Source organism: Talpa europaea (assembly GCF_964194135.1).
Source record: "Talpa europaea genome assembly, chromosome: 15".
NCBI classification, from domain to species: Eukaryota; Metazoa; Chordata; class Mammalia; order Eulipotyphla; family Talpidae; genus Talpa; species Talpa europaea.
Window position 1 is genome coordinate 8483030 of NC_140083.1, and position 21878 is coordinate 8504907.

The 21878-nt window shown below is 44.7% G+C and overlaps 1 protein-coding gene across 3 annotated transcripts in view; it reads left to right on the plus strand.

Moving 5' to 3' along the window:
- Positions 1-21878, plus strand: part of LARGE1 (LARGE xylosyl- and glucuronyltransferase 1) — a gene marked incomplete at its 5' end in the record, with an annotated part of 325411 nt that overhangs the window by 112585 nt on the left and 190948 nt on the right. For all 3 annotated transcript variants that reach the window (XM_084255760.1, XM_084255759.1, XM_084255758.1), the window contains one exon: positions 15332-15503. In XM_084255760.1, coding sequence (XP_084111886.1) covers positions 15332-15503 — 172 coding nt within the window. The remainder of the gene's footprint in view (positions 1-15331; positions 15504-21878) is intronic.

Sequence of the window (21878 nt, forward strand, 5' to 3'; positions counted from 1 at the left end):
CAGTTTCTTAAAAAATTACGCATATATTCATGTGTGTAACTCACAAAAATTATGTCTTAGGTAGACAATAGAGAAATTAAAATATGCACACACCAAAATTTGTATCTATATTCATAACCCCAAATGTCCCTCACTTAAAAATGTGTTAAACAGTTTTAATATAGTAATTTAATGGACTGTCATGCAGTTGTGAAAAAGAATCAATTGATGATACATAAATGAACCTCAGAAATATGAGGCTAAGTGAAAGAAAGAAGACAGAAAACAGTGCATGATGTTACATGATTCCATTTATAGAAATTTCTTGTAAGTGGGACAGAAATTACTACGGGACTATCTACAAAAGGGCATAAATAAACTTTCAGGGTGATGGAATTGGTTTATAAATGATTGCTCTGTTGGTTTTTTCTAGACATTCTTTGAATTATATATTTAAAAGAGGTAATTATAGTGTATGTAATTTTTTCCTCAAAACTGAAAAAATATTGCATAAAAATACTATTATAGAAGCACAACCACATATCATTTAATAAATATCAACACCTTAAATTCTTCTATTATTGGACAAAATCTCCAATGCTTGATTAAATATCATTATCTTTTTTTTTTAATAACATTATCTTAACTGTGTAATTACTGTGTTCAAGAAACTCACCTAAAGTAAATTCTAAAGTTTAAAAATAAAATTTATATTAAGACCTCTCAGACCTATGAAGACAAATATGGTGTATGTTAATTTCAAACCAACTCAAATATAATAAAGTTAATTAGATAAAATCAATAAATTTGAATTGTCAAGGGTAGTATTCATATGCTAATATAATAGCCAAGTTATTTTTGAAGTAGAAATGGTCCAGATATATAAAGCAAAACCAGGTAGGAATCTAGGGTATATTGGGAGAGTTTTAGCCCCTAAACATGCTAGATGACAGTTTTAAAGTTATAATCAATATCCATAGACATCAAGCTCATGTCTGTACAATGGAATAAACATGAATTTTCATTGCTTTATAAAAATACACAAGTTCAGGGCCCTTTAAGAATAGCGCCTTAAATTCCATAAAAATGATGCAGCCCCCTCTTAACTACATGTGGTAAACTGTGCATCAGCCTCAAACTTCAAAATGGGAGATTCAAAATATTTGGAAATTAGGGGAAGATGAAGCCTTTTCCTAAATGTTTATTTAACCCAAAAGGAAATGAAAACTAAAATCACAGTCTGTTTTGCAAAGTGCAAAAAAAGAACATTTCACACTCAAGTTTATGGAATGTGCCCACAGCTGTCATCGGCGATATTTTAATAGCCTTCATTGTTTTCATTATTCGAAACCAAGATGATGATAAATGAATTGCACATTCTCCTTGGTAATTTAAATGAAAACCATGTTGTGTACCTAAGGAAAGCAGAGGGGAAATAAAGCAAACAGCCGAAGTCCATGAAGTTAAAAAATGAAAAATGTGACAACTGGTTCTGTGTAAAGGAAAATGGTCAACCTCTGGCAGATTTACTAATGATCAATTAAGACAATATCAATTAAGCTAATCAATGAGTAGGACAGTGTACAATCTACATAGAAAAATAGTAATGGAGCAATACCAGTGAGCAGCATACACGTGGGCTGTGCCAGGCACCAGAGCCAGTGCTGGGGTTGAATGTGGATTATCTCCTGCCACCGTAACAACACCCTAAAATGCAAGCTCTTGTGACCCCGTTTTGCAGATGAGCAGCCTGAGACTAGAGACAATTTCACCACGGTGGCTTGGGCGCTAATCAAACTCTATGAAAAGGGGGACATTTTGTGATGGGATCTTAGATTATTTTCAAAGGAAGAACTGTTGGCAACACTTACAAGAGGTAAACTCTGGCTTGTAGGGAATCTAGTGGGATTTCCCTTTTATTGCACTTAATAAAATTTCTTTACTCGTGCATTTTTTCAGAAAATATGTTTTCCTTCTGAAAGAAGGGAAGGAGAAAAGGAAGGAGAAAACAGTGACTTCAGAGAGACGAGTAGAACAGAATCCATGTTTCTCCCCTGGCGTGTGCATGTGTATGTACACACACACACACACACACACACACAGAGGAGTGAGAGGGCTGCAGCCCCTTTCTGTACAAGGGCATCCTGGGTGAGAATATGGTTGGTCCAGTGCCCAAGAACATCTTGAGGGCTCTGTGGGCATTAGCGAGCCTGCCTTTCTACTTAGCTCATATTTGGGGTTTCTTTGCAGGACAGGTAAGGGGAATCATGGGGACAGATGTCCCCGTCACCCTCTGCTGTACAGGTCGATGCTTCGCGTGGTGGTCTGAACCAACCAGGTTGTTTACCTTTGGTGCATTAAAAAATTTGGAAAGGAGATCATCTCAGTAGGCATGGCTTCGTCTGTCCATGGTTCTCACATTGTACCATGTGCAGCTGTTGGCAGTCCCAAGAGTGATGGTATTGTCTTGGGGATTGTCTTGGGCTCCTGGGGGTCTTGTTGTCAGAGCAAACCCAGCAATCCCCCTCACAGGGGAGGGGGAGAGCGGGAGGAAAGAGCTCTCCATCCCTCCTCCCAGGGAATCTTCTCCCCCAGACCTCTCAGTGTGCTCCCCATAGGTGCACTGATCACCTTTGTGCCACACGCCCACGCACTGTCTCTGGGGAGACCGGGAAACAGAGTGTGTGCATCTCTGTCTGTCTGTGTCTCTGTGTGTGTTTTCAGTCTTTAGGGTAGAGCTGGGCACTGGGTAGGGGGCACCCCCTGAGACCCCAGTGTATGCCTGAAGCTCTGGATAGTACTGAACCCTATATACGCTGTGTGTTCCCCCTGCACACCCATGCCGAGGATAACGTTTCTAAATTAGAAATAGGAATTGATGAACAACACTGATAATAAAATAGAACAACTCTAACAATACACTATAATAAAAGTTATGTGAATGTACTCGCTGTATCTTTATCTCCAACTTTCCATTTCTGTCTCCAATATCTTGCTGTATGTAATATTTTCACTCCGTGGTTGACCACGGTACTAATGCCCTGGAGAGCAGAAGTCGTCAAGGGCAGACGATGTACATGGGAGAGACCCATACCCCCCAGATCAAGGTGTGTCAGCGGCTGGCAGGTCTGTCTTCTGGGGCCCTGGCTGGGCCTAGGGACCTGAAGCTACTTAGGTATCTTGTTGCATCCACACCTGATTAAGAGGAGGCCACTCAGGTGTGTAGTTGGTGCAAAGCAATCCGTACATAAAGTTTCGCTGAGTGCACACTATTTCAAGAGAATGCAGATGTAGAAAAGCTAATGTCTTCTCCAAGAATTTAGTGAAAACTAATGAAATGAGGAACACTGCAATTCTAATCACTTACCAGCTGGCTAGTCAGGGATACTTCCCAGGAGACATGGGACTTGGGGCTATGCTTGCGAGGCGCTGCTGGGGTTCTCAGATGTGAGAGAGAAGAGGAAGAACATTCCCTATGGAGAACTCAGAGGGTTTCAGGAGGAGGGCGGGAGAAGGTGGCTCCGTGCATTAGTGACAGGCTTTCCTTGGCCAGAGAAGAGACTCCCTTTCCCAAGCAGACGCCTTTGCCTCCGTATCACCTGCTGAGCTTAGCTATAAAACTGAATACCCTTGTCATTGCACTTCTTTCATCAGAAAAGAAAGAAATGCATTACTTTTATCTTCATGAAGCTTCCTGATATCTTCCACTTAGGAAGGCTGCACCTTTTGATGGTAGAAGAAACTAATAAACCAGATCACTCAAACTGTCACACAGGACTGCTCAGGATGCACGCAGGAAAGAACAGCTGGATTCTGTTTTCCTTTTAGTCTTCAATATCCATAGAGTCGATAGGTGCGCATTTCAGCTAAAAACAAACAAACAAATGGAATAGCTACTGTTTGGAGAGTGCTTGGGAGGTCCTAGGGGAGTTTGCCAGGGAAAAAGTAGTGAATTTCTCCTGCAAACAATACTCACATTGGGCAGCTACCTGTGTGTAAAGAGCAAGTTTCGAGTAAACAAGGCGGGAGAAACATGCTTAGAAGCGGATGAGTGTGGACCAAACTGGCATTATATTTGGCAAATTGAACTTTGATTTTATCATGCGCAGAATCCATGTTAAAATCAATGCCCCGGACCTATTCAGTGGGCGCCGGCGTGGAAGAGGGCGCTGGATCAGGTAGACATTGTTAGTTTCCTTCCTGAGCTTCTGTATCTCTTGTTAGGAACCTTGCAACAGAATGCCAACTGTCTGTCCTGTGGGGTGTTGCTCAAGTGAGTCAGTCAGTCCAAGACCCTAATTATGAGGTTCTCAGGTCCAGAGGCCTTGTAAAAATGTGGATCCTGGGGGCAGAATGTCTTGATAGATGAGAAGAAAAATCAAAAAAGAATAGAATTGGTTTCAGACATTTGACAATACCATGACAGTCCCCGAATGTTTTGGTTGAAAAGGCTCCTTCTTAGACTGCCTTCCTCCTCCGGGGGACAACCTTGAAAGGCAGATGACTAGACAGGGTTTGGACCTGTCAGATGGAGCGGTGGAGGGAGAGATCAAGTTCAACTCCTAGAATTCCAGAACGAGCTGGTGGGTGCCCGCTGGTGTCATCTGAGGTGGGGAAACTGAGAAAAGAGCAGAAGTCGATAGTTCATCTGTTACCTAGATGTTCACTTAGAGATGCTAGGTGGTGTATAATACACAGAACTGGGGGCTCTCCAAGGTGGAGAAGTGCTCATTCTTAATGTGATTTCCTCCCTAAATAATTGCAAAATCAGGATCAGCGGGCACATGGGTACACCATTCTCTATGCATCCTGCCCAGAGGTGAGCCCCAGATGATGCACCGTGAAGGGCCATCCTGGGACTGTGATCCAGTGAAGAAACCCACTCTCCTTTTTGTGCAGGGGAAGCACAAGAGTCCTCTTGACCTAGCGAAGTCAACACTCGGGGCTCAAGTGCGTAGCCTTGGACAATCCTGCATGTAGGTGAATGCTCAGGAGAATGCAAGGCAACAGCACCTGCCGCTTGGAGTCCTTAGTTTGGTGTGAGGTTGAGTAAAGGGTGATATTTACCTGCTGGATGGAGAGGTGGGCAGGTCTAGTGGAAAGTGGAATCCCCAGTTGCTGGCACTTCATGGTGTAAATGCTGGACTCATTCCCTGTGGGCCCCCAGGTGATGTCCATTCCTAACCCTCTTTCCTCACTTGCTTTCTAATGGAAGCCAGGACCGCAAGCCAGAGGGGTTCTAAGCAGAGATCACGTGAGAGAGGAAGCTTGAGAACATTGTAGGTTTTCACTCTTACTGCGTCTTGTCATCAAGCCAGCTTGATTTGGGGACACAGGTATTAAAATGTGAGTTTTCTTGCTTAAGAACACTAGCTAATGTTTCACAGTGTATGAATCTCCTTCCCATGCTAAAGTCAGAGCGTCACACAGGGTAGCAGAAGGCCTCGGGCCTCATAAAAATGATATCTTGAAGGTCAGAAGAGGTGAGTCCCAACCCTAACATTTACTGGCTGCATCTGCTTTCTGAGATATGAATTCCTTACTTGCCTGATTCACAGAAGGACTTCAAGAATCAAATGAGATAACAGATTCGAAACTGTATTGTAAACTGGAAAACGCTGAACCTACATATTATTATCCTCATCATTCCTATTATCATTTCTGACAGGGGGATGTCTTCACAAACTAACCAGTTAAATATCCTTTTATATATTCACGTCCCTTGGCTGAAAACTCATCTAACTAGGATGTTTTCATTGGATTTAACCACTCGGGCTGAATTGAAGAACCCCAGTAGGTTTTAAATCTGCTCGCTACTGGCTAAATAATATGTTTGAAGAGAAAATAGCAACCGAGGATCAGCATGGGCATAATAGCACTGCGGACACGCCCCTTTCTCATCCCCTATTATTATTAATATGGTGTTACTACTTAGTGCACATTGTGTCCCAGAATGCCTGCTGCCTTTACATTCCCTATACATAATACATAAGCCCTTCCCTCCAAAACCAGCCATTATAAAGAAGCCAGAAGAACTCACTAGCGGTGGCAGATGTGGTAAGTCATGAGCTTTGCAAGTTTGCATGCTGGGATTAGCTTTCTTCTTCTTGTCAAGCGATGAAATATTCCTCACCTCTGGATTCAGAATTAATAGGCAGCTCGTGAGTCCAGACTCTGGCAGGTGTATAGACTCTGCTCCGACCTTCCTGATGTATCCTCTCATTTCCAGCCTCTTGGAGCCACTAGGTAGCTGGTCTCTGCTTTTGAGCTACAGAATCTGAGAAGCAGAGCTGGGCACTGCCCAGGCTGCAGCTTGTATTTTTCAGGTCTGAGTACCATGCTCATTTCATATTGCTTGCAGATCAGGTGTGCTTCAGTATTCCCACACCAGGGAACGAAACAACTAAAAAACCCCACTACATATTTAAATATATGAGAACTTGACAATGTCTGTACAAATAACAAAAAGGAACAGAGTCACAGAACTCTGCCTCATTTGGGTCTTGATGTTCTTCGCCAGAAGCTGGAATGGATGGCTTGGCTCATTTCCCCAGTTGTGACCTCAGGCTTGATGACACATAGAGAGACTTGATAGGCTTTTGTAACACAAAACAACACCCAGAAAACAACACCAGGGACCACCCTGGATGGCACATTAATGTCACTTATGAGCCTTCTCAACCCAGACCACGCAGCAATGCCAATGCCAAGCTCCTCTGCAAGGTAGCCCCAACAATTTTGGGAGGCAGGCACAAGCATGGGCCCAGGTGATGTTAATATGCAGCCGTGCTGGACTGTGGCTCCAGGTGGCCTGCCTCTGCCCTGAGAAGGTTACCTGGCCTCCAGCTGGCCTCCGCGGACCCGCCATCACACTGTTCATTCACAGGGCAGCAGAGGCTGAGAATCTCTCTGGTGTCCTCTTCGGGTGCTAAGGAACAGACATTAGAATCGATTCTAAACATCTTTTGGGATCTTTTTCAAGTCCCTTATTTTTTGGGGTGATTAACAGTTTTCTTAGCAGAGAGTGTCCCTGGTCATTTGCAGCCCTGTCCATGGTGAAGAAAAGTGCCTCCTCATTAGTGCTAATTACTATAACCTTGTGGAAGTTCCGTTTGTACCATGGGCCGTCTGTACTTTATGTTAGAGTGCAGTAGTCTATACTCATCAGATATACGCCATACATAATATATATAATATTTTATGTGATATAGCATATAACACAGTTGTAGGGTGAGATAAATGTTTCAGGCTTTTCTGCTCTCCCGCCATTAGGGTGGATGATGGACCCCTGCAGTCCTAAATGCACGCCTGATGGCGGGCACCTGGAGTAGGGTGTGGGCATATGGAGAGGGCATTCACCTGGCCTAAGACTGGGCTTTTAAGGGCGGCGTCACGGGGATGCCAGCAGAAACAGAGAAGCAGAAGCAGAAGGAATAGCAGAGCAGCAGAGACCACCAGAGAAGGCCTGAGAGCCCAGACAGAATGAAGACTTGCTAGGGGCTGGGAGGCCTGCCGGCCCCCCAGCACCCCTGCCTGCTGTGTACCCGGTAAATCCCAATAAAAGTCTGAAAGCCACTGAGGGCTTCAGGACTTCTTTACCCAGTCTGCTCGGGTCATAGAGATCCTGCTCCGTGTCCCCCTGTCCCTACAATAGTATTATAGTACATACTTATATGTATATAAATATATATAATTCATCACAAATATATATATATATATAAAATCATCTGATTTGACTTCTTACCTTTAAGTAGTCGCTGCACCCCAAAAATTCTAGGAAGCCTTTACCTACAGCTTTCACTGCTTAATGATCACTTGAAGATCTTATTTAAGGCAGTTTGCACAGTGACTCAGATTTTTGGAATGAGGCAAATCTGATTTTCAATCCCAGAACTATAATTCTTTAGAATTGTGTGATTCCCTTGACATCTACTTTCTAGCGTTATTGTGTGAATTAAAAGGTAATATCTGTAAATGGCTTATAGTGTCTAAGACACAGCGAGCATTCATCAAATGTGATATTGTTATCGTAAGTATGATAATCATCGTCCCCTTTCACAGTGATCTTCTGAGAAGGAACAGTCTATGTTTGCTGCTTTCTCCTGAGCCCCTAGGACATCACTGGGCACACACAGTGAATGTTGAGAGAAACGAGTCACTTTCAGAATTAGGTGATTTATTTTTTGAAGGCGGATTTAGCGCATTAGGAGTTCCTTTGATGGGTAACCGAGTTTTGATGTGAAAGTAAAGGCTTAATGGAATTATGTTGTAGCAAGGCCCAGCCTCTCTAGCACTTCCTGCGGATGACATTCTTTTCTGCATTCTCATGTATGATAAATTTTAAATCTAGTCAAGTTAGACAGCTATCCTCAACACCTGGTTTCCTTGACAACCCTTCCTATAAATAGTAAAGGCCTGTGATGGAGGGTGAACGTCAGTATCACCACAGTGTAGGTCTTCTTGAGACAAGGCTTCAAGGTCAAGGTTAAAGTATTTGAAATTACAAGAAGGCCTTGGCTCAATTTTTGTTAGATGTACTGCAAGAGTCGAGTAAGGGCATCCTCTTTTCTGGGGTGACCAGTGAAAAGGGTCATTTTGTCTGTTAGCCAGGAGAAATTCTGCTTGTGACTGACAAGGTTTTCCTTTAGAACTTTATACTATACTGGAGTATTTCCCCTTCCATGGTTAGCGAAAGAAAACACTTTTTAAACCAACCAGATATTAATTAAGTGGCACCTCTGGATCATCTTCCCTAACCCTCTGCACCTGCTTGGGGCTGTGCTCCCAGGTATTTAGAGTGAATTTGACCAGCAGGGTGGATCTAGGGAGCTGGAACCAGAGAGTGTACAGGCAAGAGCTGCACCTCCAAAGGATTATGAAGTCTCCTGAAAATGAAAAGCACCTCATTAATGCAGAACAGCGTGGAGCCTCGTTAATCGCAGCCAATGAGCTGTGCTTATCTGGTTCCCTGCCAAAAAAGGTGGTGAAAAGGAAAGACACTGGGGAGGAGAGGAGAGAAGGAACAAAGTACTCCCCCAGTCTGCAGATGAACTAGAGAACAGGTAACTGTCATGTTTTCTGATTAAAGTACCTTCTGATTAGATTCATGGAGGCAGGAAGAATCATTACTCTCAGAAGATGCCTGTATCTGAGGTCAGAGTTTTGGTTTATTTGTGTTGTTGCACACTTCTCTGTTTCGAGGCCAGTTTGGTGCCATAGAATCCTGTAGAGCAAAGTGGCTCAATCGTTTTCAAAAAATTATTATCACCATCTGCCCAGGAAACTTTTTAAGATTTGTGTCTTCTCCATGAGATTTTAAGCAGAAACCATAGTAATATTCTAAATTATCCCCCCAGCCCCCCAAGAAGAAAATTTTGTCCTGTTGAGAATATGATAAGTAAGTTTATAGTAAAAGGGAAACTGATGAGTTTTAATTTTTTCCATTGCATTTACTAGGAAAATGATGATCTCCATTCTTAACACTTTGAGCAGGAGGGTGTATGTATGTGTGTGTGTCTGTGTCTGTGTGTGTTTTAGCTGATTAAGTCCCCCTAACTCCAGGTCCTGTATTTTCTGTAGGTCACAATCTTGCTCCTAGCTTACCCATGGTGTCTTTCTGTAAACACAAGGCAAATACCTTCATTTGAGGACTGCAGACACATAGGTTATGATATATGCTGATAAAACACTGACCATGTAATATGGGATTAGAACAAAACCACCCAAGCCCCCTTAGAGGCTAAGGGGCTCAAAATGACAGGATGTCTTTCTCATCCCAGCCCATTCTCCAACTCTCATCAGGATAAACCACTACCCCTAATGCTGTAATAATACTTTTGAAATTACTTGTTTTTATGTCTTCCCGAATTGCACTATAATTCTCTCAAAGCAGTCATCTGGTGTTTGAATGAATGAAAGATGAATGAGTGAATAAAGCAGGTTCGCTAGTATGTCCCCATTAAAGGAAGGGTTCACAACAAGCATTGCTGTGTACGTATATTGTTTTACTTTTTCAAAACTACTCATCGAGTGCCTGCTATGTGTCAGACACCATGCTAAGTATACATTCATAAATACATACTGCGCATCGTAATAAGAATTGCAGCTTCTAAAAATGTTAAGTCCAGGCTACGCAGGAGCTAATGTAATTTTCTCCTTGGTGCATTGAAAAATCTATTAGTTACGAAGGCGGCTATATTTCAGGAAATTAAACCACTGTAACAGTCCAGTTCACAAATCAGAACTCCCAGTGCTTTGAAATGCTCCATTTCATAACATAAAGTATTGAGGGATGTTGGGGCAATCTGTGAATGCTCCAGTGACCAATCCCTCCAAGCTTCATGAAGCTAAATAGAGGATGTTCTTCCCAGGCATGAGAGAAGAAAGGGTTTTGTTCCACTAATACGAGGAGGGATGTGTATATAGATCCAGAATTATATTCCTCCTGTTTCATTGGGCCTTTGTCATCCTTTAGAATTAACTGTGTTTGTACCAGATGGTTGTTCGGGAGATTTCTTCCCCCACCACCCTTTGTACCTCTTTGACCTCTTCCCCTTCGAATCTCTAGCCCTGCCTCAGAAACTTTACCCCTTTTATAAACACCTAATTTTTTGTAAGTTTTTTGCCTTGTTAAATCATCCTCGGTGTAAAGGTCCAGTATTTGTCTTCATCATTCTGAATCCCTTTGCTGCACATAATTCGCTCAGGCTCCTTCCACTTGCTGTGAATGGCAACATTTCTTCTTTCCTCATGTCTGAACAGTATTCCACTGGGTGGCTACACCACGTCTTGATCCATCCTCCATCATCATCGGGCACTTTGGTTGTTTCCATGTCTGGGCGATTGCAGCCAGTGCTGCAGTGAACGGTGTAGAGCGTGTATTTTTTAAATTGATGGTTTCATCTTCTTCGGTTAGATGTCCAAAGGTGGGGTTGCTGGTCACATGGTACTTCAATTTTTAGATTTTTTTTAAATATTTATTTATGCATACAAGAACTGGGGTGCAGACCAGAGGAGGTACAGGTGGGATGAGAAGATTCACCAGAGACAGAGTGGGGAGCAGAACAGGCAGGTCCACTAAGATACACTGCTGAGGGGAGCAGTGAGCGAGACAGGAGATATCTGCTGTGCTATGTGGGTTAGGTCCCTAGCCAGGGATCGAACTCGTGCTGTAGTGGCTGGTGATAGCTTGATATTACTGAGACTTTAACCCCTGCACCACCAGGGAGGCCCCAATTTTTAGATTTTTAGGTAAATCCAGATTGCTCTCCAACAAGCTCCAGCATTACTAACACCACTGCAAGGTAATGATTGTCCATTAAGATAAATCTAACTTTCACTTTTATTATCATTTTAATTACATGAACCCTGGGGTGTGTTTATAATGATGAAGAATGAGCTAGGATATTGCTCCGCCAGGTGGGGTTGTCTTTGTGATCATCTAGGGGGTCAATCTCCGTGATGCTGAGAGTGGGATTCTTTCTCTCCATTGACTCCTTAACTTAATATCTCTGGCTGTTTTGAAGTTTATCGCAGGATGGGGGTGAGAGCAAGACCTGTGTGGATAGCACCAAGACACTGTCCCAAAAGATGACACAAATGACCCCTCCAACCCACTTCCTTCTCCCAACAGCAAGGAGGGCTGAGCAATTTGGATGTCAGAGGAGGCTTCGAATTTCCCAGTAGATCTCAATTTGTACTTTTGTTTATCCTTTATGTAGAAATAAAGGGGAAAGTGATGGGTGACTTAATCCCCCTGACAAAATAATCTCCATCCCTGACTTCCCCTTTACTGTCAGAGGTACCCAAATTTTTTGTTCCTCTCAGGCTCATTCTCTTACCATGCCAACAGGCATTCACTGGGAGAAGGGATGTTGGGTTTGCAGAAGCCAGCTGGTGTCCAGCACAAGCTGGATACTTCACAATCCTTCCTGAAATATTCTGAAGCAAGGATTCTTTGCAAATGAGAAAACGAAGGCTCAGAGAGGTTAAATAACTTCCCTGAGGTCACACAGCTTATTAGAAGTGGAACTGGTTCTAGAGCCCAGGTTTTGGAGCTCAAGAAACCAATACCTTTTAGTTGTACCGCTCTTGACCTGGATAGACTTCAGCAATTATGGATGCATCTACTACTAGTTGAAGAAAATGTCAGAGGTAGAATTTGAACCAGGCCTGGCTAACTCTACAGCACATTCATCAAACCCTTTTTTGAAGTAATGACTAGGTTCTTACCACAGCAAAAATGACATCGTCCCTGCCTCTGCGAGTTCCAGCCAGGAGCAGTAGAGAGACATGGAAAAAAAGACACAGCCTGGGAGCATGCTGTGTTGGAGGCTGGGAAACAGCTTGGTTGGAGCTTCACCTGCCTGGGGCAGTGGGAGGGTGGCCCAGGGAGAGTGGTGACTTCCAAGAAGTGACTTGAAAGAAGAGCAGGCTTTGGATGAAGGCAGGTTATGTGCTACTTCTAAGAGAATAAGCCATGAATAATGAATATATCTGCTTCTCACCTCACGTTCTGTGCCCCCAAAGATTCCTCAGTTTTCTACCCTTTCCTGGGGTTTCCTTTCTGCATACAAACTCATCCGAGTGTTCTTTTACTTCTAATTGAACACTCTGCCTTAATTGATTATGTATTAAGTTGGGGACTTGGGGCGACATTCAGGCCTGAGCGCATGTTGAGATTAATTTATTCCTGTAGTCCTACTGTTTTGCCGTGCATCCGAGCAGCTCACACACGTGTTAAAAATAAAGCCGAGAGCTGGGGCAATGTAATTAGATGGCTTAACCCAACACTCTGGTATTCAGTCTTCACCAAGCTCTCCTGCTTTGATGGTAACCAAAATAGATGAATAAGTTAATCAAAGGTCTGATTAAATAGCAAAGCTCTGCAGCATGGACCAGTGATTGCCAAGCTTCAGTTCAGGAAAATTCTCCAGGGAGAGAAGAAACTGAGCTGAGTTCAAAGGCCAGGGCTTTCATGAGGATGAGTTTTATAAAGCCCACTGGAGGGAATTACAGAGTCCTCAGGCTTCAGATCTTAAAATGATGTCTAGTCATGAAGCTCTAGCTCCAAAGGAAGGTTTCAGGACAGAATGCAAACCTTCCCCTGGCAGATTCCAGTAATAGCTTTACATCTTGCTTGCTGTGTTTGTGGGCAAATCACTTGCTTACTGTGTGTCTACCCACCCATTGATTTCTCTGTTCCCCCATCCATGTATTCATCCATTCATCCATACACCCATCACGTTATCTATCCACATATCCACCTCCCCCATCCACCTATCCATCCACCCACTCACCCATCCATCCACCCATCAATCTGCCCATCCCATATCCATCCATCCATCCATCCATCCATCCATCCCACAGACAGATGTCTGCATTTATCATGCATAGGGCATTGTGCTTGGGTCTTGCCATTATTTAATATTACAGCTATGACTGTCTTAGGCTTGTCTCTACAGTTTTTCTCACCCGTCACCTTATTTTGTGCCCCTTAAGGCTAATGAATAAGGGCTATGTTCATTCCTGAGCTCACTTTTCCTCTGGCTCCTTGGGTTTTCCCACAGAAGTACCCTAGCAGGAGATTGGTGGGTAGAGGGAGGAAGAGGTGGGATGTTTTTTCCTGTCCCCGTCCTGTGGGACAGCCACAGGTAGACTGTGTCCCTCAGCTGCCGATCACGCTCCTGCTAGGTGACTTAACGCCTGTGGTTGCCTCCCCTGGATTCCAGCAGCTGCCAGGACTGGCTCTCAGGCCTTGGGTGGTCACACCCCCAATCCCTCCCCTCCACTAGTGCTGCCCAGTCCTTGTTAGTGATCTGATGCTTGCATTTCTCCTTCCTCTGCATAAATTGAGGTAAATGTGTTTTTATGTTATTTAATGACACAGAGCAGTTATTTAGCAAAAATAATTTTAAGACATGCTTTTTAAAATAACTGCATCAACTTTCTTTTTAGTCCATCTTAATTCACGTTATTTTTAGCCACTGCATAGTACAACTTCAAATAACAATGTCATGTTGTAACTAACTTCAGTGGGCAGGCTTTTGTTTATTTTTATGACATGGTGATGAACATCTCTAGGAATAAAACTTTGAGTTCTTATTTTTTTAAAAGATTTATTTAGTTATGCATACAAGAGCTGGGTACAGGCCAGAGGTGTGGGGGGTGAGAGGATTCACCAGAGACAGAGTGGGGAGCAGAACAGGCAGACTGACTGAAATACACTGCTGAGGGGAGCAGTGGGCAAGATAGGAGAGGTCTGCTGTGCCATGTGGGTTGCTCCCTGGCAGTTCAGGGATAGAACTGGTGCTGCAGAGGCTGCAGATTGCTTCATAGTGCTGTGCTTAACCTCTTGCGCCCTAGGGAGGCCCTTATTTATTTTTATTTTTAGTTTGACTTTTTTTTTGAACATTTTTACAGAAAAATGTTCTCAAAACAGAAACGTGGACAACAGGGTGAATTTTTTTTGAATCTTGATAACATGGCCACATTCCTATTAAAGGGTTCCATCACAAGTGTTAACTTCTAGCAAATAGAAAGTGTACTTTGCTTCCTTGGAAACTCCCCAGAGCAGCAGTGTTCATTTATGGACTCTGCCTATAAATGGCATCTACCTTTGAAGACTTCCCTTACAGTGGTGATTGGATTAGTTTTAGCGTTGCCTTTACTAATGAATCCACCAATCTGTGGGACAGTTATTATCCCATTATATCGTGAGGATTTCAATGCTAGCATGTCATGGGCTATTTGTTTCTATCCGTGTGTTTGTATATGTGCATACATATGTACCGGGGCGTGCATCTGCGCTCTTGCTACCCACTGAAAGATGTTGTGTAGATGATGACCAGTTCTTCTGTATTTCTCTGAGAACAGGAAAAGGCAGCAACACTAATCAATTGGCTAGTTTTACCTTTAAAAAAGTAAGCATAACCTTTATAAAAGCCTGTAAGTAGTAATTGTTAATGACCCAGAAATGGTATGTGACTTAAAGTAATTTAGCTTCCTAGAAACAAATAGGAGCTTGTTCAAATTCTGTACTTTTATTCCACATTTTGTATATATTCTTATTTTCTCCAGTGAGTTAAAACCTTCTGAGCATAGTGTTTGTATGACATAGTTATTTCAGAAACATTACTTTTCTGCTTCCTTCATTCTGATACATTTTCTTCTAAAATAATTTACATGTCAAAATGTAAATTACATGAACAAATCTTTAAGAAAATGTTTATTCATGTATTCAACAAAATTCACTGTGTACTATTTTATATATTAGGCAGTATTTGTAATATTGATGCAAAAAGTTAATGGAGTGATTTTTTTTTTTACTTCCTCTCTTTGCTAACCTGTCTAGTCTGAAGTTTCCTGGATCCCCAACAAACATTACTCTGGAATTTATGGTCTGATGAAGCTCGTCCTGACCAAGACCCTTCCTGCCAACTTGGAGAGAGTCATTGTCCTTGACACAGATATCACCTTTGCAACTGACATTGCGGAGCTGTGGGCTGTATTCCACAAATTCAAAGGTAATTTTGCCCCTTTTTCCCCCCAGTATCTTTCAAAGTATCCATAGAGAATCGATTGTCTTTTTTTAAAAACGTGAGGTCACCTCCTAATGAAGTCATGCTAATGAAATGGAGGAGCAATTATAAGTACAGCTGAGTACCAATTCTGCTCCCATTTAAAACACTCTAGGGTAGAACTGGACCTTGGGTTGCCTTCATCCATGAAAAGGTGTAGCCTGTGCTCACAGGCCAAGCCGATTCACGGTGCTTTGTTAGAGATAAATAATGAATGTGTGGATTTGGGATGAAGGTAATGGAGCGTTGGCTTGGCTGTGCAGAGACGTGCATTTCTCCATTTCCCCTTTTCATCAAATGATTCTTTGATGGCTCAGGAAGCCTGTGAGTTGGTGGAGATGGGTATCTACTATAGAGTGTTTGAAAATGTTCTTATAGCTTTTGATTTTGTTAACTGTGGTTTTTCATTTCAAGGAGTTGTAAAGTTTGGCTTTACTAATGTTCCTTCTAATCAGGTTGTTTTCTTTTTAGCTATTTTAGTAGCTTTTGTCCTTGACTTAAGGTATGTGAGAGTATCTAATGGAGATCATGAAGCAGTTGTTTGTTCTTAACTCTGGGTTGAGTTTTATTCCGGAGAGACGTCATAGTGCAAGTCTTCCTTAAAATGTATTATTTAAAAAAAAATTCTTCTATTTGTCTTTATTTTTTTTTATTTTATAAATTTTTATATCATTTTTCATTTTTGCACAATGTATGCATTTTCATCTTGGTTATATTCCCCATACAATTCCCACCCTCCTTGTTTTGACCCTAATCCCTCCTCCTTCCCCCTGAGGGTGTCTCTGGATACTGTCATTTTTAACGCACAGCAATTTAAAAAATCACAGACTGTTCAACTGCTTTTTATTTCCACTCTTGAACAGAGGAGTAAATTCCTCACCTACTCTAGTCTCATCTGCTTCTTTCTGGGGGCCACTTTAGTCTGGGCTAATTGAGAAGAGTCCTCTGCACAGCACCGTGACCCTGGGACTCTCCTTGTCGGGATGAAAACTTCCTTTCGGTTCCTGTGTCAATAATGACACTAATGAAGACATCATTTAGCAAAACTGTAGAAACCCAGTGTGTCCCAACTTTCACATCTCTTCTTCAGAGGAGGCTTGTATCTGCCCTTTCATTTTACAAATAAAGAAACTGAAGCTTGGGGGGGTGATGAGGGGTTTTACCCAGAGTTAAGACCAGGATACTTCCATGCTCACAGGTTTCAAGTTCCCCTGTCATTTCTGCTGCCCTTACTGATCATAATCAACTTGCTGGGGCTGTTTGATGATGATGTATTATCGTGTGCATATTATGTGCTTATGTTCAGTGATGTGTTAACTGAAAGACGTTTATCTCATCCCTCCTGAGTGTCAGGTGCCCCCCTACTGTCAGGTGGTGCGCTGGGCCCTGGAAGTGAGGATCAGATGAACAGTGAAGGTGATGGAGGGTTGTCGCCTCTCCTGAGGAGTCTGCAAAGGCAGCTGGCGATGTGGTGACCAGGCAATATTTTGTGGAACAAGTGTCAGGTGGCGTGCAGTAGGGAATATGGGACTTGTTACTCCAGTGGCTGTCTGCAGAAGCCCCTCGTCCCCCTTTGAGGATGGCCGCAGGCAGACACCATCAACTCCGTGACCACACTCCCTACCTGGAACCTGCACATCATGGCAGCACTGTGGAAATTTGCAGGGCCGGCCGTAGCCCCCCCTTGAAGAATACCTGGCCACTTGATCTGTCTCTCTGTCCAGAGTTCTCTCACCTTGCCTTTCACAGGTGCTGTTCTCAGAAGCCCTCCCTAAATGACCCTCTTGTACACTAACTTCCATTATCAGTTGGCTCCTGAGAAACTCAGCCTGCGATATGCATTTAGGCTGCAAGTTTCCCAGGGAGAGCTTTCACTGCAAAGTCTCTGGGACAGGCAGTCACCATGGGCACATTATAACTAGGAAATCACATTTATCCGAACCCTTCTTGGACCTGCCATGGGGCTGATGGGGTTTAGGAGCCAGTAACAACAATCAGGACTCTCGCTGTTCCCAGAGCTGACCTGAGTGTCTGGATGTGCAAGATTCTGAGGTTCAGGGCACTTCCCAGACAGAGAAGTCCGTGAGCCAATGGCAGGACAGGGGCAGGGAATCGGAATGCAAGGCGGCCAGAAATGGGCTGCATGTCATTTGTATTTCCTCCTGTTGGCTTATGGCGAGCATTTGCTAGGCACCTCTGCAGGGCAACTGGCTACTAGATGCTGTTATTGTCTAAGGCTCTGGAAGATAGCTCCTGCCTTCAAGGAGCTCTCAAACAAAGGGCACGGCATTGCATTTTTATATCTCACTAGCAAAAGAGTATAAAACATCTGAGACTTGCCCATCCCCACCCTAATTTTTCTGGGAAAATACAGAGGTGAAAAGAAAATAAGTAAGCTCTTCTGTTCTCCGTATGGCACACTCAGTAGTTTCGTGGAATGAGTGAGTGAGAGAGAGAGAGTGTGTGTGTGTGTGTGTGCACGCACACGCGCGTACATGCGCAATTGCGCATGTGATTATATATTTCCTAAATTGGAGTGATGGGAAGCCAGGCCCTGGAACAGAAAGAAAGTCCCTTAGTACAAACCCATAAACATAGAACATTCTGATCCAGTAGCAAGAGTTCCCCTCTCATAAAGCTAATTGCAGTTGACATCTTTCACTGTAAACATTTTGAGTGACACTGATGCAATTTGGCCTTGTTAATTTTCCCCTGTTTAGAGCCGCTAGTTATCTGGGCCTGCTGTACCGTGTGTTCAGATCAGAGAAGCTTGACTTCTCTCAGCTGTGACTCCCCCTTACCTGAGTCATTCCGCAGGGAGTCTCGTGAGCAGCCTGCGTGAGAGCCAACCCCAGCCAGCCTCCACCCCCGGGCAGATCTGCCTGCCTCTGGGCATTGTCCAGGTGCCCCCCCCAATCCCACTTCACTGAGTGGCAAAGTCCTCCCATGTCAGCAGTCTGTGCCCTGCGGAGGAGCCTTCCCCAAAGCACTGCTGGGGGCTTTTCAGAGCCACTGATTCTTAGCAGAAAGAATCAGACATGTCTTTAGAATTAGAATGAGAAGTCAGCCATTCAGACATATTTACAGAGCTGACTAGATGCCAAATAGCTTCCTGACTGTTGGAGATGATTCAGGAATAAGAGAAATCCGATCCCCACCCCTGAGAGTTACTTGGGGGGTGTGGGTGTGGAGAGACAAACAATAACCACATTAACAAGTAGAATATAGTTTGGTTGTGTGTGTGTGTGTGTGTGTGTGTGTGTGTGTGTCAGTATTCAATCAGGGCAACGATAGATGGTCTTACATGAAAGGTAACAAGCAAAATCCTGAAGAAGTTGGGAGGACAAGTGGGCAGCTGTCTGAGGATGAGAGGAACAGTGTCCAAGTCATAAGGAACAGAGAGTGTGAAGCTGCCTGAGCCATGTGGCTGTGGTGTTGTTATAGGGCAACCCCGATATTGAACTGGTTGCCTGGCTGTGGGTCCTCACCCGCGCGTTTACAAGGGACTTATGAATACTCCACTGCAGACACACACAAAAGGTTCACAAAAGGTTTATTTACAAGGGAAAAGGAAATAAGGAAAATGTACAACTCAGGGAGAAAACAGGGAAATAAAGTCTTTAATGCGTCCTACCCGATCTGCCGACCTGGAAACCCAAAGTCACTCTCAGAGCTGGCCGGACGCTGCGAGCTGGAGGAGAGCCAAAATGGGGGACCCCCCTCCAAAGCCCACTTGTCTGGCTTTATACCAACCTGGCTGCTTAACCCCACCCTCAGGTCCCAGCCACCTTCCCTTGGGTGGGGATGGGATTTGGAGTTCCCAGTGTCTTTGGCTTTGGCCTGGGGTGGGAGTGGAGTCCACAAAGCCTGTATGGAATTAGCTTTAGGACATCCTTTTCCCCCTAACAGTGTCAAAGGAGGGGGTGAGGTGAGGTCAGAGCACAGTGATCTCTGGGTCAGGCCACCAGCCCTGTCTGTAGGGTCCTGGGGGATGTGTCTTTTCCCATCAGTGAAGAGGGAAGTCATGTCACCTTTGATGGGGGGGGGGGGGACACACATATCTGCTGATGTTTTTAATGGCTCATCTGGAGAGTAAGGGCAGGCAGAAGCCATGGAGGAGACTGGGTGTTCATCACCCAGGGAGACGCATTGTGGGCTCAGGCTGAGTCGAGCAAGGGGGGAGGAATTCTTCCTGTTAGGGACACATTTTGAAGACCTAACCCTCAGGGTGCTTGGCTGATCTGAAGTGGAGGGTGAGAGAGCTCAGAGCAGAGGATGACCCAGGTGGCTGGGGTGGGGGGTGAAGAGGCATTTGTGAGCTGTAGGCGGTGACCAGCCGCGGGCGAAGATCAGGAGGACTGTGTGGGGCACTCACAGTGGAGAAGCCCAGCTGGATGTCCACGTGGAGGTGGCATGGAGACAGCCAGATGAAGGGAGAGCAAAGAGAAAGGGAGCTACTCTCCCTTAAGTGCTTCTGTTCCAGGCTCTGAGCTAGAAGCTTGGAACATTTGAAATGCAAAATGAACTGCCCTTCCTGCCCCACAGAGGTTAAATACCTTTTTGTGCTCACCAAGCTATTGCACCACAGAGCTGAACCCCAGCCCCTTGGCTTTGGCGGCTGCGCCCTCCACGGCCTCCTGCCCTCTCCGGGCTTCCTGGCAGGTGGACACAGGGCCTGCATGGTCCTCAGTTCAGGTGTGACTGCTGGTCATGCATCACCCATGACCGCTGAGTGCCAGACCTTGACTGCACAAATATTTGGAAATAATACCTGATTCTAGCAATTTGGGGAAGCTGTTGTGAAGGAATAAATAATAAATGCACACCCATGGTTTGAAGCTTTCGGAAGAAAGCCATGCTGAATATTCAAGATAATGTTTTTATGCATAAGGAAAATGCCTTCCCTTTAAGAAGCTGTCAGGTTCTGGCCCCGAACCCATGGGGTCAGACTCTCAGGTGGGCATCCCCCCTGCGCAGCCTCCTCCAGCCTCAGTGCGGATGGGCGGTCCAGCCAGTGGAGTCAGGCCTCGCGGCTCACTGCGGGCCGACACAGCTGGCCTGTTCAGGTGCTTGCTCTGTGCCAGCCACTTGTTAAGCACTTTATGATGAACTCATTTAATCCTCATAACATTCCCTGAAATAATTACTGTTAATGTTCCTATTTTTAAGATTTGGGAACTTACGCATCGGGAGGCCCAGAGGCTCAGCTCTTCAGTGGTAGAACTGGGATTTGGGTTTGGATGGTCTAGCTCTAAATCCACTATGCTTTACCCTGCAACCTAAGTCCCTGCAAGAGGGGTGCCAGAGCTTAGAGTCCTACGCATGTGCACAAACCCAGGGTGACACGTTTGCAGTGGTCGGCCCCAGACAGTGGCTACAGACAACAGAGGCACGGGAATTGCTGCTTTGCCAGGGTTTGAAAAATCTAATGTGGTTTCCAGACTCCTGATCCAGCAGGTGACCTCCCAGAAGAGCACCCATAAATTAGCTGTGAGGCCCCCATACTCTGCCTGTGTATGCAGAGAATCGGGCCCAAGCAGATCAACACCAATAACTGTGACCAGTCTCCACACTGACCTCCTACGCCCTCACCCACTGGTTTCTAGGTCCAGCTGAATACACGAGCACATGAACATGTGAGAAGAACCTTGAAAGGGAGAATTCAGGGTCAGGTGGTCCTGTTTTGAGGAGAGCAGCCCCGGCCAGCAGGTGGGAGTGGGCCTGAAGTCTTCTGGAGGGAGCAGCGTGGAGACCTAGACCTCGAGGTCCCGCTCAGACCGGATGGCATTTTGCAAAGACCTGGGGTCTGGAGAGCGAACGGTGCAGACAGAACCATAAGGAAGCACGAGATGTGCTCCTTAGACAGGCCGGGCAGGCTGCTGCCTTTCGTCCTTTGCTCTGACCGCCCCTCTACCAGGTGCTCTTGTCCCCAGATCTCGCCATCTTGCTGCCATGACTCCCATCCAGTCTTTGCTCAAATCTCAGTGCCATGAGATACCATCCCATCCCTTCCTCCTGTTCGCTTCTCCCTCTCTTCCTGGCTTCTCCCTCCCTCCTTCCTTCCAGCATGCGTCCCCTTCCCATCCAGTTTACCCAGAGACCTGGGACCTGCCTGCTTTACGTGCCAGCCTTGCCTTTCCTCCTGATCCGTGCACACCGCAAGGTGGAGACCCTTGCCTGTCTTGTTCCCGATGCCCTCCCGGCACCTACAGCTCTGCCTCGCAGACAGTATGTGCTCGGTGGACACATGAACAGTGGAGCACGTGGTTCTAGGTGGTTTGAGGGGTGAAAATAAGGCACAGGCACTGTAAAGCATGTTAT